The 16,562-nt window shown below is 33.1% G+C and overlaps 2 protein-coding genes across 2 annotated transcripts; both read left to right on the top strand.

Moving 5' to 3' along the window:
• The first annotated feature begins 1,478 nt into the window (after window positions 1-1,478).
• LOC133788249 (26S proteasome regulatory subunit 6B homolog) lies at window positions 1,479-5,666 on the top strand. Its single transcript, XM_062225657.1, has 6 exons — window positions 1,479-2,121; window positions 3,281-3,511; window positions 3,841-3,999; window positions 4,180-4,332; window positions 4,742-4,825; window positions 5,421-5,666. The coding sequence occupies exons 1-6, from the start codon at window positions 1,627-1,629 to the stop codon at window positions 5,553-5,555; spliced, it is 1,257 nt and encodes a 418-aa protein (XP_062081641.1). The 5' UTR covers window positions 1,479-1,626; the 3' UTR covers window positions 5,556-5,666.
• Window positions 5,667-11,231: 5,565 nt separating this feature from the next.
• On the top strand, window positions 11,232-15,899 carry LOC133788248 (probable inactive receptor kinase At5g58300). The gene is made up of 3 exons (XM_062225655.1): window positions 11,232-11,728; window positions 12,786-14,131; window positions 14,922-15,899. The coding sequence occupies exons 2-3, from the start codon at window positions 12,856-12,858 to the stop codon at window positions 15,548-15,550; spliced, it is 1,905 nt and encodes a 634-aa protein (XP_062081639.1). The 5' UTR covers window positions 11,232-11,728; window positions 12,786-12,855; the 3' UTR covers window positions 15,551-15,899.
• The last annotated feature ends 663 nt before the right edge of the window (window positions 15,900-16,562 follow it).

Raw genomic sequence — 16,562 nt, 5'->3', positions numbered from 1 at the left:
TGAAAATCCACTTAATCCCTTGTAATTCCCAAACACCATTGTATAATACAAAAACGTAGACAATGGAACCTGTGTTGGAAAAAAAACATTGAAATTGTCAAGAAAACTGTCAATTTTTCAGAAATTCATGAAAAAAGAACATTATCGAGCTTTATCGAGCTATAATCGAATGCTATTGAGTTACCATCGATCCCATAGTCGAGCTCTTATCGAGTTAGTATCGAGCTAAAATTTCTTAAACCGAACATAAAACCTAACCAAAACCTTCATCGAATCCTATCGAGCTCCTATCGATCACATATCGAGATAACAACTACACTAAATATTCTAGGGTCCAATCGAACCCTTATCGAGTTGTCATCGAGCAACAAAACCTAAAACTATCGAGCTATAATCGAACTATATCGAGCTCATAAAAGAACATTCTTCTACATACCATCGAGTCCCTATCGAGATCCTATCAAGCAAAAAAGTTGCAGAAAACCCGGAAAAACGCAGAGCGCGGAATCTCTCTAAAAAATCCAAAAACACACACCAATATAGGCTTAGATTTGTTCAAAATAGCCAAAACAATATAAACAAATAATACCCAACACATAAAATGAACAATCTTATTACCCATGATTTTTCTCCTCCAAAAACCCTCAAAATGGATGTTGCCTTTGATATCGGCGACTTCACAGAGACAATGGAGATGACTAACAACGATTTCGACAAGAAAATCATACAAATCTGTAGGTTTTAGGGAGGATTTCGCGAAAATGAAAGAGAGAGAGAGGGAGAGAGAGGGAAGAGAGAGGGAAGAGAGAGACATAGAAGGTTTTAGGATTCTTGATATAATAGGAGGGGGTATTTTGGGTATGAGATGAATGCTTAACATTAAATTGAAAAGATTAATATTGCTAGAATTTTTGGGTAATATTAGGCATTATTAGATATGAATAATGAAATTTCCCAATTACAATATAAACTTCATTACACAAACATAGTAGTAAAAAAAAAGAGTCTTAATTAATATTAATCTTATTCTTTACCTTATTTGTTTCACAACTCACCTAATCAAAATAATACTACATATGATTTTTTTTCCCAAATCATGAATTACATTAAGTCTTTTATTTACTAAATATAATATTCATGAATCAACACATATATATATATATAAATAATTCTCAAACATCAAAAGATTATCATTCATATTATGGTATTCATTTAGTGAAAATGTTAACAACTTATTAAGTTATAAATTCTACACCAAAAAAATATAAAATACTTAAAAAAATTTACAAAAAAATTCAAAATCTTATTTTCCAAAAAATAATTATTATAATTAAGTTGCCTAGTTATTAGATAAAACTGAACAGGAAAGTTATATATATTTAAAAAAAAATTCAAAAATTAAAATAAATATATATGTATATACGGTATGTAATTTTCCCTTGAAAATTAACTGTGTTTTATTTTCATTTTATTTTTGTGTGTTTTTTTTCTTTGTTTTTGCTGTTTGCTAACGGGGCCGAATATATTATTGAATTTCTTGCGTCTTACTCCATTCATTCTGTTCTCTCCTTTCCTGGAATTGCCCAATACTAGAATTCAAGCTCTCAACTCCGAAGCTCAGAGGCTATGGCGGCCTCTGCTCTGATCATGGACCCGAAACCTTTGGAGCCACCGGCTTCTTTCCCGTCGACGAGATCTGACCCATGTCTTTCCGAACAGCATCAGTCCTCCGACGAGGACGATCTCTACAGTCGCCTCAAGTCACTGCAACGGCAGCTCGAGTTCATCGACATCCAGGAGGAGTACGTCAAGGACGAGCAGAAGAATCTCAAGCGAGAGCTTCTTCGGGCCCAAGAAGAGGTCAAGAGGATCCAGTCGGTTCCCCTCGTCATTGGCCAGTTCATGGAAATGGTTGATCAGAATAATGGGATAGTGGGCTCAACCACCGGCTCCAATTACTACGTCAGGATTCTTAGCACCATCAATCGGGAGCTTCTCAAGCCCTCTGCATCTGTTGCCTTGCATCGCCATTCGAATGCCCTTGTTGATGTTCTTCCTCCCGAGGCCGACTCCAGTATCTCCCTTCTCAGCCAGTCGGAGAAGCCTGATGTCACCTATTCTGTATGCCCAATTCAATCTTTATTCAGTCTTTACACATTCTCCAACTGTCTTTTTGTTAATAGGGATTTTATTAGGGTTTGCAGAAATTCGAATTTAGGTCTTTTTTTGTTTCTAGCTATCTAATCTAACCTATCTCTATTTAAATTGGAAATTTTAAGAATTTAGGTGTTCAAATTTGCAACATATTATGCTTTCATTTGTTTATAGGGCTCGAGCTGTAACGAGGATACGATTTCTAGGTTCAAGTAGTTTAAAGATTTTGTTTTTGATGCTAGAGATAATCATAGTTGGACCAAAATGAAATATAAATGTTTGAGAAATGCTATCACCAATCTCTTTTTCCCGAACTCCACGCGCTCAGCAATTTATACGAGATTAATCAGAATTTAGTTGTAATTTAGGATGTTCAAAAAAATCAATTTTAGGGACTTCGCCCTTAGCTTGTTGAAATTCGTGGCGATCAGAATTTTGGGTTTCTAGATTCGTGCAAGGATTTTTATGCTTACTTAGATTTTAGGATTTCTATGTATGATTTCTAGGTACCACATATTGGGTGCATCTTGAGACTGTTAAGTTTTTCTATTTGTAGCTTACTGTGCTTTCTTGCTTGGAAATTGAAGTGCATTTAGTTCAAATATTTTGATTTTTCATGTTAAGCTGCAATCAAAATTCGACCAAAATTCAGCCGGCTTCATTGTAAATTTATTAAGGGTATTTGGGGCATCTAGGCTGGTTGATTTATTCCTAGGTCCCTTCCCTAAACTCCACATGATCCAACCTTCTTCAGAGCGTTTCTTTTGCTGCTCCTTCCATTTTAATTATACAACTTGTATGATGTTATACTATCTGCTTAGATGTGGTGCGCACTAAATTGACTGTTATATGATGTGTGTGCTATTCAGTTTGTACTTCTTTTGTATAAAAATTTTGCTTTTGGAAGAATGTTGCTATTGATGATGATTTAGAAGTCAAGTGCACTTGTGTTATTCAGGATTTAGGGAAGAATTCCTCTAATTGACTTTGTAATCGATCGAAGATATTTTTCCATTGCATTTGACTTTCCCTTTGTGGGTGGCATCACATCCTTTGTTACCTTCCCATGAGACATCTGTTCGTCCCTGTCTGAATGATATTGAGTTTTTTTTTTTGGATGCATTAGGATATTGGTGGATGTGACATTCAGAAGCAAGAAATCCGTGAAGCTGTGGAACTACCGCTTACTCACCATGAACTATACAAACAAATTGGTATAGACCCTCCACGTGGTGTTTTGCTCTATGGTCCTCCTGGCACTGGTAAAACTATGCTAGCCAAGGCTGTTGCTAATCACACAACTGCTGCCTTCATCAGAGTTGTTGGTTCAGAGTTTGTTCAGAAGTATTTGGGTGAGGTAAGGTGTATACTTCTTGGATCTCCCTTTTCAACATTTTTTAGTTGCCTTTTCTTTCGCACCGATTCAATTACATAAGAACATGCTCTTATTATTATTTTTAATGCAAACTTTATTGGTATACCAATTGTATGTGTTATTAACAGTGATATTGAACACGGTTATTAAATATATTACCTCTTTGAACTTTTATCATTCTTTGATACTTATTGTTTATTGAGATTGAAGATACTTTGGAATAGAAATCAAGTACTGTTGCATGGTGAACTTCTTATTTTCTGTGTTTATCTTAAATTACTAATACTTAAGGACAATTGTTTTCTGTTCAGGGCCCTCGTATGGTTCGTGATGTCTTCCGTCTCGCCAAGGAGAATGCTCCGGCAATTATTTTTATTGATGAAGTAGATGCTATAGCTACTGCCAGGTTTGATGCTCAAACTGGAGCTGATAGAGAAGTTCAGCGTATACTTATGGAGCTTCTCAATCAGGTAGAACTGGAAGATATATAAATAATCTTGAAAATAATTATTTTGATCGTGAAAACTGTTGATGCTCTGTTATGTGAAAAGGCTTATATTCATATTTGAGATCTATTTCTAGAGCTGAAACTGCTTCTTTGACCTCTATACATACCTCCCAACTCTTATCAACAACTAAATTCTTTTCAGATGGATGGATTCGATCAAACAGTGAATGTGAAGGTTATAATGGCTACTAATCGAGCTGATACTTTGGATCCTGCACTTCTGCGTCCTGGACGGCTGGACAGGAAGATTGAATTTCCTTTGCCTGATAGGAGGCAGAAGAGACTTGTTTTTCAGGTAAGTTTTGCATACAATTCTTTGACAAAGATGAAATATTGAATTCACTTTTTGAGTTTATGGTGTTATTTCACCCCTATTTTTCTCAATCCTCGACTCCTGCATTGCAAATCTAGTTAGCCAAGCCTTTGACTTCCTCAAAAATTCTTTGTATGATTTTGTTTTCCTTACTGGATTTCTCAATCATTACATTTGTTGCTTCAACTTCACCTATTCTCTTATATTACCTTCAGAGTTTCCTTTTTATTTGGTTAAATTGGACTTGAAGTTTGTTATTATTTACTTCATATCTGTACGTGCAATAAGAAAATTTGTGTTCTTTGTCTGAGTGTGTTTAACCAAGCTACTGCAGTTTTTTCTGAATTAAGTATATATGTAAAATAATAAACCATGTCCACTAATTGTACAGGTTTGCACGGCGAAAATGAACTTAAGTGATGAAGTTGATTTGGAGGACTATGTTTCAAGGCCTGATAAAATCAGTGCTGCTGAGGTTAGTTGACGTGTCTATTCCTATTCAGATTGACAAATTGACAAACGACAATCGGCATAAGGTTACAATTTAACATGCAAAGATGTCTCGGAAAATCTTTCTATATTTAAGAAAAGAAAAGAATCTTGAAATTTTCAATAATGATATGGCGACCAAAATTATGCACAAAAACATTATACCAATTGTGTGGCACTACTTTTTAAAAAAATGGTTCTCATTAATGTGATTGGTTAAAAGAAACTGTCACGTCTGTTGGTGTAATGTTTTGGTGCACATATCATTACTCTAAAATTTGATGTCAAGTTTGCTATTATTAGATTTATTTTAGGGTTCATTTGGTTGGGAGTAATGGAGTAATGAAAACATGGGAATGAGAATGGGATAAAATTTTAAATTAATAAAAAAAAATTGATAAAAATTATTTATTTATTTTTTGATCATGCACTTTTTTGGTTTCTAACTAAACAAAGGAAAGAACGAAAAGGAATTCTTTTCCTTTCTCTCAACCAAATGGGGCCTTGTAGTGGCATTTCCACAAATCTTAACACCTTCCATTATTATTGTTAATTCTTCGCTTTTCAATCGATGCTTGCAGATTACAGCTATATGTCAAGAAGCAGGAATGCATGCTGTTCGGAAAAACCGGTACATCATCCTTCCAAAGGATTTTGAAAAGGGTTACCGAACAAATGTGAAGAAGCCTGATACAGACTTTGAATTCTACAAGTGAAGAAGTTATGTTGGGACTTTTCTGGTGCTTGCTGTGTCCAAGGTCTCGTGTACTGAAACTCCTGAATTTAGTTGTACTAGTACGATCTTGTTTGAACATATTGTTTTCTTATCTTCTTAGCAAAAAGGAAAAAACAAAATTGCTTCTTCAGATTTCATTTGTTGCTCCACCACACTTACCTGGACATAGTATCTATTTCATCTGTTCTTTATGTAGTGGTAGTGGAGCTCCCTTCCCTATAGGTTGTTGGGCCTGTAACCTGTTGATGCATTATATCATTCATTAACTTGAGAAGAATTTTTCAAAAAAAAAAAAAACTTGAGAAGAATTTTTCTAATACAACCTCGCCTCATTGGTGTACATAAGCTGTTGTGTGAGTTGTGACAGGCCTTTATTAACATGGGCCAACTATATGGTTTGTGGCCACCCTATGAAAAACAACACAAACCAAGAGTACCAAGCCCTACCATAATAATAGGCATCAAAGTACAAGCAGACCATGCATACCTACCTATTGATGACTCTCCCTTTCCTTCAACTAATTTACAAGCTCACATGTGCACTATATGGCCCACGATTTTTTATACAAGGCTTTACAATTTTGCATGATTGCCGTTCGGTAATGATAATTATTGATGTTATTTGGCATTTCTTATCAATATAATTGGTCAAACTATTCTCGTTTAATCTCATTTTGATAAAATGAAGGCTATTATTTCCTATTGAGTAGGTGATCTTGTATGGTTTTGGGGAGCTAGTAGTACTGGTGGTTTTCTTATCAATATAATGAAGGATATGCCTATTGAGTACTGCCAATATATATAGAATGGAGCCAAAATGACAAAAGTGCAAGAGTAGTTAGTTATCACGCGATATTTGGTAGCTAAATCAGGTTAAGGGTCTTATCATTATATTTGTTCAAACTAAACGTATTTGACCCAAAAGAACTAGTGAACTCTAAAAGCCAGTTTCTATTTTCCAGCCCCTTTGAGACTTCAAGAAATGAAATAATATGTAATTTAATCAATTCAAAGTATCTCATATGTTCCAAACATTGCAATTTGATAGTGAGAGATAGGGTCCTTATTCATCCGGTTAACGAACCCAAAAACAAAATAAAGAAGAAAGACCAAAGTTAGATCCAAAAAAGAAAATAAAACACCAGGCTAGGAAGATTCCAGATGTACAAAAGGACAGCAGAGCTTTGTTACAAGCACACCTAATTCGATTAGAGTGATTGACGGTATAGTAGTAGTCATGCCTTGTCTGTTGTCTTGTGTCTTTCTTCATCACCATTCTCTTAAGCTTTCTTTATTTTCTTCTAATAAGCTATCTTACTATTATTAATCTCTCTGTCTTCATCTTAATTACCATTTAAACTACATTATTGACTAGTGTCATGACACTGATATTCTGCCTTCAGTCACCCTAAGATTATTACTAATTACCCTTTTGTTGTCTTTTTATATTTAGCTTGTGCTTTATGCTAATTACTTAATTTTTAAAGGTTTGATTGAATAGGACACCTACATTACCTAATTTATTTATTATTATATATATTCATTCCTGACTTTGAAATTGAATTGAATCTAATAAAGATGCTACTACAAATACAATGAGCCTAATTATTATTTATATATTTTAATGGTTTTTTGTTTCCTTTTAGCTAATAGGGACCGACCATGTGGTGAAAATTCTCCATTGACCTCTATACATAAAGGCATTATTCATTTTTTTTAAGAGAGAGAGAGAGAGAGATGATTGAATATTTTATTTAATATGTACTTTAAATTCATCTACCAAAACTTTTTTTTTAATTTTTTGGATATTAAAATTCCATTTTTTTGTTTATTAATTGACAAAGTATATATATCACAAATAAATAGTATTGGGGCCACATGTTTGATCACCTCGTGGTTTAGTAGGTAAGATATCTGTCATATGGATTTCCTTCCTCTTCTGCCGTGACCTCATGCAGATCGAGCTTGTGCATTAAATATAAACACCACCAAAAATAAATAAATCAATGAAATTTCTTAATTATTTCGATTTTTTAATTTTCATGTACATATTTATTGTCATGTAATAATTTTTAACAACTTCTTCAACACATATGAGAAACTTTAATTGAGTGACGGTAGTGGACCAAAGATTTATTATTCGTATTCTTCTAGACCTTTATATTAATAATAAATAAATAAAAATTATACAAAGAAAGATTTATTAACGTACGTGCCAGTTTGAGTAAAAAACCCCTTTGATTTTATTTAAAGCTAAGCTTATTAATCTTGGCACCTGATCCGAGGTACTCTATAATGCCATAAATATTTTATCGATAATAAACAGCAAGAGCAAGACTTCTCCGATTGAATGTATTTTTTTTTAATATGAAATTAATATATGCAAATGATATATATCGATGGATTTGGGATAAGTTGACTTTACACGTCTCAGTTTCTAATTTCCATGTATATACAAGTTTTCATTAAATGATAAAGTTATATATATGTAATTAAACTTTTATTTTCGAATGCTGCAATAATATTTAATTTGATAAAACAAAATTTGATGAACAATATATTATTTACAAATTAGTGATCGGATAATTTGTATATTTGAAAAAGACAGACAGGCTTCTGAGTCGGCTGCTGTACAAACTGTACTTGTCTGCCAAGCTGTGATAATTATTCTTTGTAATTAAGATCACTAATTGATATTTACAGAAAAGAATATTATAGCTGATCTTTGATATAATTAATGTGGTATTCGCATGCTGTTTTCCTTATAATATTTGCTGAAATTAATCGATGTTGATGGTTTCTTAATGTATGTATAATAATTTTACTATTTGACCCAGAGATATATAAAATTATGTTTATATTATATACGTACATTTTATGATTTTACTACAATTATTGATAGAACTTTGTAAGTTAAAGTGTCGGACTATTATTTTTATTTTTATTTTTTGGTTGATTAAGTGTCACATTTCTCTGTAGTCTTGTTCATATGGAGGGACAAGCTAAAGATGCGATTAGAGGACATGCCATAATAGTGATGTTACATGCTCCTTTTACGTACTTTGGACAAAATATAAAATATGTTTCAACCATACATATATACATATACATCCATTTAAATATATGTATATTGTATGAAAGCATGAGATGGGCATTTATCATATATATGGCCCACTCAAATGAACCCATTTCTAATCATGATCCCTCTAAATAAAGTTGAGACACCATTATAGATTTTTTTTTTGCTAGAAGAAGCTTAAATAATTCATCATAAAAGTTATAACTTCACATTTTTTTGTTATAGTTTTTTAATTTAGAAAATATATAATATTTTTTTATTGGGTTGCGGTAAATGCGGTTAATCTATCAACTTTTTTACTATAAGAATTTGTGTTTGATTTAGATAGTGTCCATATACATGGGTCTTGATTTATGTTGTCATACTAGTTAAACTACAAATTAATTCTAGAAGTTTTACTCTTGTCTCTGGAATTTTTCGTTATTTAGCAATTTTTTTTTGGCAATCAAAGTGCTTGAGTTTCAAAAACAATGACAATTAAGTGTTTTTAGTTAATTTTTTTTAAATATCATATATGCCTCTAAATATTTTTACGTATCCTGTAGTATAGACTTTTTTTTTTAAAAAATTAAAAACTAGGAATTCTATGAAATAATAAATAATAATTAATTGCTACTGTCTAAAGAACTGAATGATTTGATTCTCATTTTTTTTAAGAATTGAATTGCCAAACATGGTAAAATTCAGGAGTACTTATACTAAAACCTCTTAATTATATATGTATATTAATATATAATATTTAAAAAAAATCACAGAAGTTATAGTAGTGAAATTTATTAAATTAGTGAACATTAATGTTACGAAAAATGCTAGTCAGTGACATTTAAAAAAGAAACATGTATGTAATGTATGATATTACACATATTCTATATATTAATTGACATTAAAATGGTGCTATAATTAGTAATATATACTAAACAAATAAGTTTGTTGATTAGGGAAAGAATTCCATGCTTAAAGATAATGTTTTTAGATCAAACAAATGAAGGGGTAGTTGGTAATATTTATATATTATTACAAAAAAATAAAGAAAGAAAGTGGGGAGTAGTTGGATCAAGGTTCGTCTTAAAGCCTTCAATTCAAGCTGTCCTTTACCGACTACTTTAATTATTATTACATACATATCTATAAGTATAATTAGTACATAAACAATTGTTGTACTTATCAAGCTAAGCTAGCTAGCAAAGATTATTCTTATTTAATGTTTCTGATTTTACTATAAAAAAATATTTGAACTTACACATTGTTTCCAATTTCCTATTATTTTTTATATAACATATTGTTATTTGGGTACGACTTTAATTTATAGTATTCAAAAAAAGGTATAATTACTAGTCCCACTATTATTTTTCAAGGCATAATGATAATGCCATTTCAAAAGAAATTTCAAAAACTGTATTCTCACCAAAATTTCACACAAATCGGGAAAACTTCATTGACTAAAAGAACAAAAGAAGCCACTCAGCCAGAAGAAAAGGAAATGTTGGTGGCATAGCCTCAGTTGGTGTCGTTTTGAGAATGTGAGCATTTCAAACCAAACCCACTTTTTAGGCCACGATCCAATCCGTGCTGTTAAAGCACTACCTAAAGCCACTTGATCAATGAAGCTTTTATAACCCTTTTTTTTGACCAAATAACAAATTTATATGTATGTATTTATAAAAAAAATCCCTCGTAAGAAAGTTAATTTACAATATTAATAAATAAAAATGCCATGCACACTCACACACAGTCAAGAAATAGATAAGATGTCAAAAAAGGGTACAAATAATTTGTTATTATTATTAGTTTTTGTATATTTGAAAACCTATATATGAAGCCAAATGAGACGATTACAATATTCTTAGTTTACTTTTTTTCCAACAACTATTTATAGTAAAATAAAATAAATATTCTCAAAAAAAGAAAATAGTACGTATAAAATCCGACAGGCAGGGACATATATCCAAAGCGAGAATAAACTGATGTTCTGAAAAAAATATATATAGAAAAAGCTGAATCTTAAAAAAAGTAAAAAAAAAAAAATCAGTTACTAACTCGCATCCACATTTCACCTCACCATGCTTCAAAGTGTTTTTATTTTTTAAAAAATAAATAAACATTTTTAATGAATATATTAAAAAAATAAAAAATATATATAATATTTAAATAATATAATGTATATTCAGATTAGAAAGTAAAAATTAGGTGTAAAATAATTAAATAAAATGTATTTTAAAAAATTATAACCCGACCTGGAGAGGTACAAACTATACAAAGTGTAATTTTGTACAAAAGGAAAGTATATTCAGGTTAGCTTTTAAACTTATTTATTGTTATCACAGTAACAGATCTATTCTGATTCCTATGTAGTTTATTGAAGGAAAACAAAATACAAAAAACTGAGTGGTTTAAGGAATGAGCTGTATGAAACTGTCTAATATTTTTTGCTATTTATTATGTATGACTATGAGTAGTTGTAGTTTTCTGCTTCCTTAGAGTGTGGGTTATTCAAGGTCAATTTCCATGAACCCATCACACACACACACACACATATATATATATATTATATATACACACATCCCTCTCTCTCTCTCTCTCTCTCTCTCGGTCAAGAGTCAGTCCAGTGCCAGTTTTTGGTCTTAATTTTTTATCTTTTTCTTCTTTCTCAAACCCTTTTCTTCGTTTTTTATTTCTTTGCCTTTTCTAATGTTTAATTGAAAAAAACTGTCTTTCCTCATATTCTTCAAAAAAATTAGTTTTTTTTTTGGATGTCAGGTAAGAGAAGAGATACTAGCTGTAACGCTTTATACTAACTCTTGCAATTAATTTTGCGGCTCAAATGTGTAGAGGGTTATCAACAAAATCCATAGGAATTAACTGGTTTCTCCTCGTATGTCTCAAAAGCTAATCACTCTTCGTCTTCTCTTTAATGCTGGGATCTGAAACTCCCACTTGTTCAAGTTTTTTACTCTAAATGTCGCTCTGAACTTCGGGAATTACCATGTTTTGAACCCAATGCTGGTCGCTGAGAGCTCAATGGAGCTCTAATGGTTGCTCTTGAGCTCATCCCTTGGCTCCTCTTTCGTTCCCAGGTACCCATTTGCAGTACAGTTGTTATTTGACTTTGTTGCTCACTATGGCTTGTAGATCTGAGTAATTATGAAGAGTGTTTTTCAATTTTAAGTTAATGTTTGGATTTTTTGGTTCAAACCCATTTCTTTTCTACTCGCAAACTAACTGTTCTTTATATATATATATATATATATATATATATATATGCGTGTGTGTGTGAAGTGTCAAAGACCAATAGACCCACTTAGGACAAAATGGTGAATGTGCTAGTAGAATATGTGTGAATTTCATTTCTTGCAAGAACAATTTTTCTTGTTAGGTTCGATTAGAGTGAAAGATTTAAGATCCTGAGCATGCTTCTACCAAAATTTTAACTTCATTTTGTTTGGTTTTTGCAAAAGTTCTAGAACTGTGGTTGTTAAACCACTCTTTGCTTTGTCCAATATCTTACGAAGTTTCCTTCTTTAGGTACGACTTGAGGACAATTTTTAAGTTCTTTCCTTCAATGGTTAAGTTACTAGGATCCAATTTTTTTTTTTTTTTAAATATTTGATAGCAGTGCTGTCTGGATAAGAAAACTCTATTTTTGGTTTTAGGTACTCATATAATTATATTCAATGTATGCTAATCGGCTTCCATGAGGGTATTAGCCTACGAATTATCATGACTAGGTGATTATCTAAAGATGTTTGGACCTTCTAAATTGTTGACTACGAGATCCCATCCTCCTCTCTCTTGAGCATTTTATTATTTGGTACTTTGAACTCTGAAGGCAATAGTATGAATCCATGTTTCTATGGCCTTTGAATATTTACAGGTGATAGACAGAAGTCGATTTAAGAATAGTCTTTTGCTTGCTGATGGCCCTTTGTGTAAAATTTAGTCACTGTACAGTGGAGACTATAGCACATAGCCATATAAGTATGCTTTGTTTTCCTTTCTGTGACAAGGAAATAGAATTGCTTTGCTTTTTCTACACTGACTAAATGTTAGTGCTCATCTTTTACTCACTAGTTAAGAATGCTTTGTCGATTTGGCTAAGCTAATATTGTTTATTTTATTTTTAATCTGAACCAGGAGAAAAGTGAGGCCTGTGGATCTAACATTCTGCTTATCTGACTTCATATTCTTTGGCAAATAAGTCCCCATGAAGTTCAATTACACTGCAGTGCTTTCTTTCCTTGTTTATATTTTCATTGTTCTTCCTTTGGCTATTGCTGATCTTAACTCTGATAAGCAAGCCCTTCTAAAGTTTGCCGCTGCTGTTCCTCATCGTCGGAACTTCAGTTGGAACCTTACTAATCCTGTCTGCACGTCATGGATTGGGGTCACTTGCACCAAAGATGGGACACGTGTGTTTGCCCTCCGGCTTCCTGGAGTTGGTCTTGTTGGTTCCATCCCACCCAACACCATTGGTAAGCTAGATGCCCTCAGTGTTCTCAGCCTTCGGTCAAATCTTCTCAGTGGTATTCTTCCTTCTGATATTACCTCCCTTCCTTCACTCAACTACCTCTATCTCCAACACAATAACTTCACTGGTGAGATTCCTGCTTCATTGTCCCCCCAACTCAATGTCTTGGACCTATCTGTTAATTCCTTCACGGGTGAAATTCCCCAAACAATACAGAATTTGACTCAACTGACAGGATTGAACCTCCAGAACAACACATTATCTGGACCCATACCTGATCTCAACCTAACTGGGCTCAAGCATTTAAACTTGAGCTACAATAACCTTAATGGATCTATCCCATCGTCTCTTAAAGAGTTCCCGAATTCATCATTTCTTGGAAATTCTCTTTTGTGTGGACCTCCTCTTGAAACTTGCTCCTCCATCCTTCCTCCCCCTCCATCTTACCCTCCACTACCGGCTATTCCTATGAAAAAACAGAGCTCTAAAAAAAAACTGCCAATGTGGGCTATTATTTCCATTGCTGTTGGAGGATCTGTGCTGCTGTTTCTTTTAGCTTTAGTTATTGGTCTTTGGTGTTGCAAGAAAAAGGATGATGGAGGTGCGAGGGCACTCAAAGGAAAGGCAGCTAGTGTTGGGAGGACTGAGAAGCCTAGGGAAGAGTTCGGGAGTGGGGTGCAGGAACCTGAAAAGAACAAGCTGGTGTTCTTTGAAGGTTCTTCTTACAACTTTGATCTTGAAGATTTGTTGAGAGCTTCAGCTGAAGTACTGGGAAAGGGCAGTTATGGTACGGCATACAAGGCTATATTAGAGGAGGCAACAACAGTGGTGGTAAAAAGGTTGAAGGAAGTGGTTGTTGGGAAGAGGGACTTTGAACAGCAAATGGATACCGTGGGAAGAGTTGGACAACATCCAAATGTAATGCCACTACGTGCATATTATTATTCAAAGGACGAGAAGCTCCTGGTATATGACTTCGTATCACATGGAAGTTTAGCTGCTCTCTTGCATGGTATGTATACCTGATCCTTTTAAAACCTTGCTAATTTCTGTATATAAACTAAACTGGCTATAATCAGTACAAACTTAAGCATACTTGCATGACAGGAGCATAAAAAGATGCACATAAAGGTAGCTTAAACGGTTGTTTGCACCCACATGTTTGAGGTTTAAGTTCCTCTTGAAAACATACACAGTAATTTTTATGTTTTCTGCTTTCCAAATATTGTAAGGTTAGGTGCTGAGCCCGAGTTTTGAACTTGACACTTTGGAATAATGGCATTGGAAACTAATTTTTCTTTCTTTCTTAATGACTTGTTGTGGACCAAGACTTTTCAAGCTTCAAGTTAGATGACTAGGTTGTTTATTTTTGAAATTTTCTAGTATGTCGTGATCACTTGTTGCATTTTAGGTGTTTTGGTTTTCTTGGCTTTAAACGTTTTTGTTATTGCTCTTAGTAAAGTTTCTTGTCATGGCCGTGATATAGATCTTAGAGTTTGTAGGACCTTATGAACTTAATTGACTTTTACCTAAGTAGGCAATTCATGGACCCACATTCTAGAAGCAAAATATAAAATCACATTATGCACTGTCATTGAGATATGCATATGCTTTCCTCATTATTTCGTGGGCTATATATTTTTTTGTTGTTGGGCATCATGCTTATTTGCACATAATCAATACATACAATATTCAAGGGAGTTTTTTTTTCTTGCATAAGTTAAAACCTGTACAGTCTCTCAACTTCACTGCTGTCCGAACTCTTGTAAACCTGTACAGTCTAAATTTAAATGTGATAACAGGAAACAGAGGAGCTGGGAGAACTCCATTAGACTGGGAATCCAGAGTAAAGATTGCACTTGGAACCGCAAAGGGAATCGCTCACATTCACTCTATGGGTGGTCCAAAGTTCACTCATGGGAATATCAAAGCCTCAAATGTCCTCCTCAACCAAGATTTTGATGGATCTATCTCTGATTTTGGCCTGACTCCTCTTATGAATGTCCATGCCAATCCTTCTAGGGGTGCAGGGTACCGTGCTCCTGAAGTAATTGAAACCCGTAAATATACCCACAAATCTGACGTATATAGCTTTGGCGTTCTCTTACTAGAAATGTTAACTGGAAAAGCTCCACTTCAATCACCCGGTCGTGATGACATGGTTGATCTCCCAAGGTGGGTCCACTCCGTCGTAAGGGAGGAATGGACGGCAGAGGTATTTGATGTTGAGCTAATGAGGTACCAAAATATTGAAGAAGAAATGGTGCAGATGTTGCAAATTGCAATGGCCTGTGTGACAAAGGTTCCAGATATGCGGCCTAGCATGGATGAAGTTGTTAGAATGATCGAAGACATCCGGCAATCTGACTCAGAGAACCGGCCCTCATCGGAAGAGAACAAATCCAAGGACTCAAATGTGCAGACTCCCTGATTGCTTGCTGTAACTTCTTGTTTCTACTTATCATGAGCATGAAGTATTTTTCATCTCACTACAGAGGGAACTGAGATTGAAATATCATTCTATTTTTAACATGTCTAGGAAAGCTTTTTCCAAGCATAATTTAAAACTTATTTTACATTCTTGTGTTGCTTGATATAGTGTATCTTGTCCAATTTTTCCACTATCTTAGGAGATTTAGTGCCACCAGTTATATTATTATTATTTTTTTCATTGATTAGTTAATGAGTTTTTCATTTCATGATTTGATGATGTAATCTGCACATAACGAATTAATTGAAGGTCTTCTCTTAATCAGGGACTTCCATTATTGTCCCTTTAAGTACCTTTCTCTTTTTTCTTTGAAAATTGAAAAATATGACCTATAAACTTTAATTATTTTTAATAAAATACCTTTAAACTTTTATGGTTTTCTGAAAATTATATAAAATTTTTGAAAAAATATTCTGAATTCTTCAAAACTATAGAAAAATAGGACCTTTAACGGTTAAAAGTATACTCTAAATTGCTATTGATGTTCAACATCACAAGGAGGTATCATATTGTTATTGGTGCAATTAAATATTGGGTCTCACATATTTTAAGTTAATAATCGCTAACTAATTATGAAATACCATCTTATGTGGTGTTGAACACATTAATGTATCAAATAGCAACACTCTTTCTCAGAAGAATTTTATCTTTCCTAATCTACGAAACACATTTTGATAATAATTTTTAAGGATGAATAATATAAGCATAAAAAAACAACTTATTAGACGTGAAAATAACTATAAAGACATGAGTTAAAACTATATCATAACTGATACAAGTTTGAATTTTGGCTGTACACGTAAAACATAAATACCTGATACCTTTCTAATAATACAATACATTACACATGCATACATACACATAACAAATTTGTTCTTGTTTTTTTTTTGTTTGAAAATAAACAGTTTTTAATATAAATATAATTGAGATTATTATTGTTAATTAGTTTCAA

Source organism: Humulus lupulus, chromosome 7 (assembly GCF_963169125.1).
Source record: "Humulus lupulus chromosome 7, drHumLupu1.1, whole genome shotgun sequence".
Lineage (NCBI taxonomy): Eukaryota > Viridiplantae > Streptophyta > Magnoliopsida > Rosales > Cannabaceae > Humulus > Humulus lupulus.
This window is presented reverse-complemented; position numbering and strand designations above follow the sequence as displayed.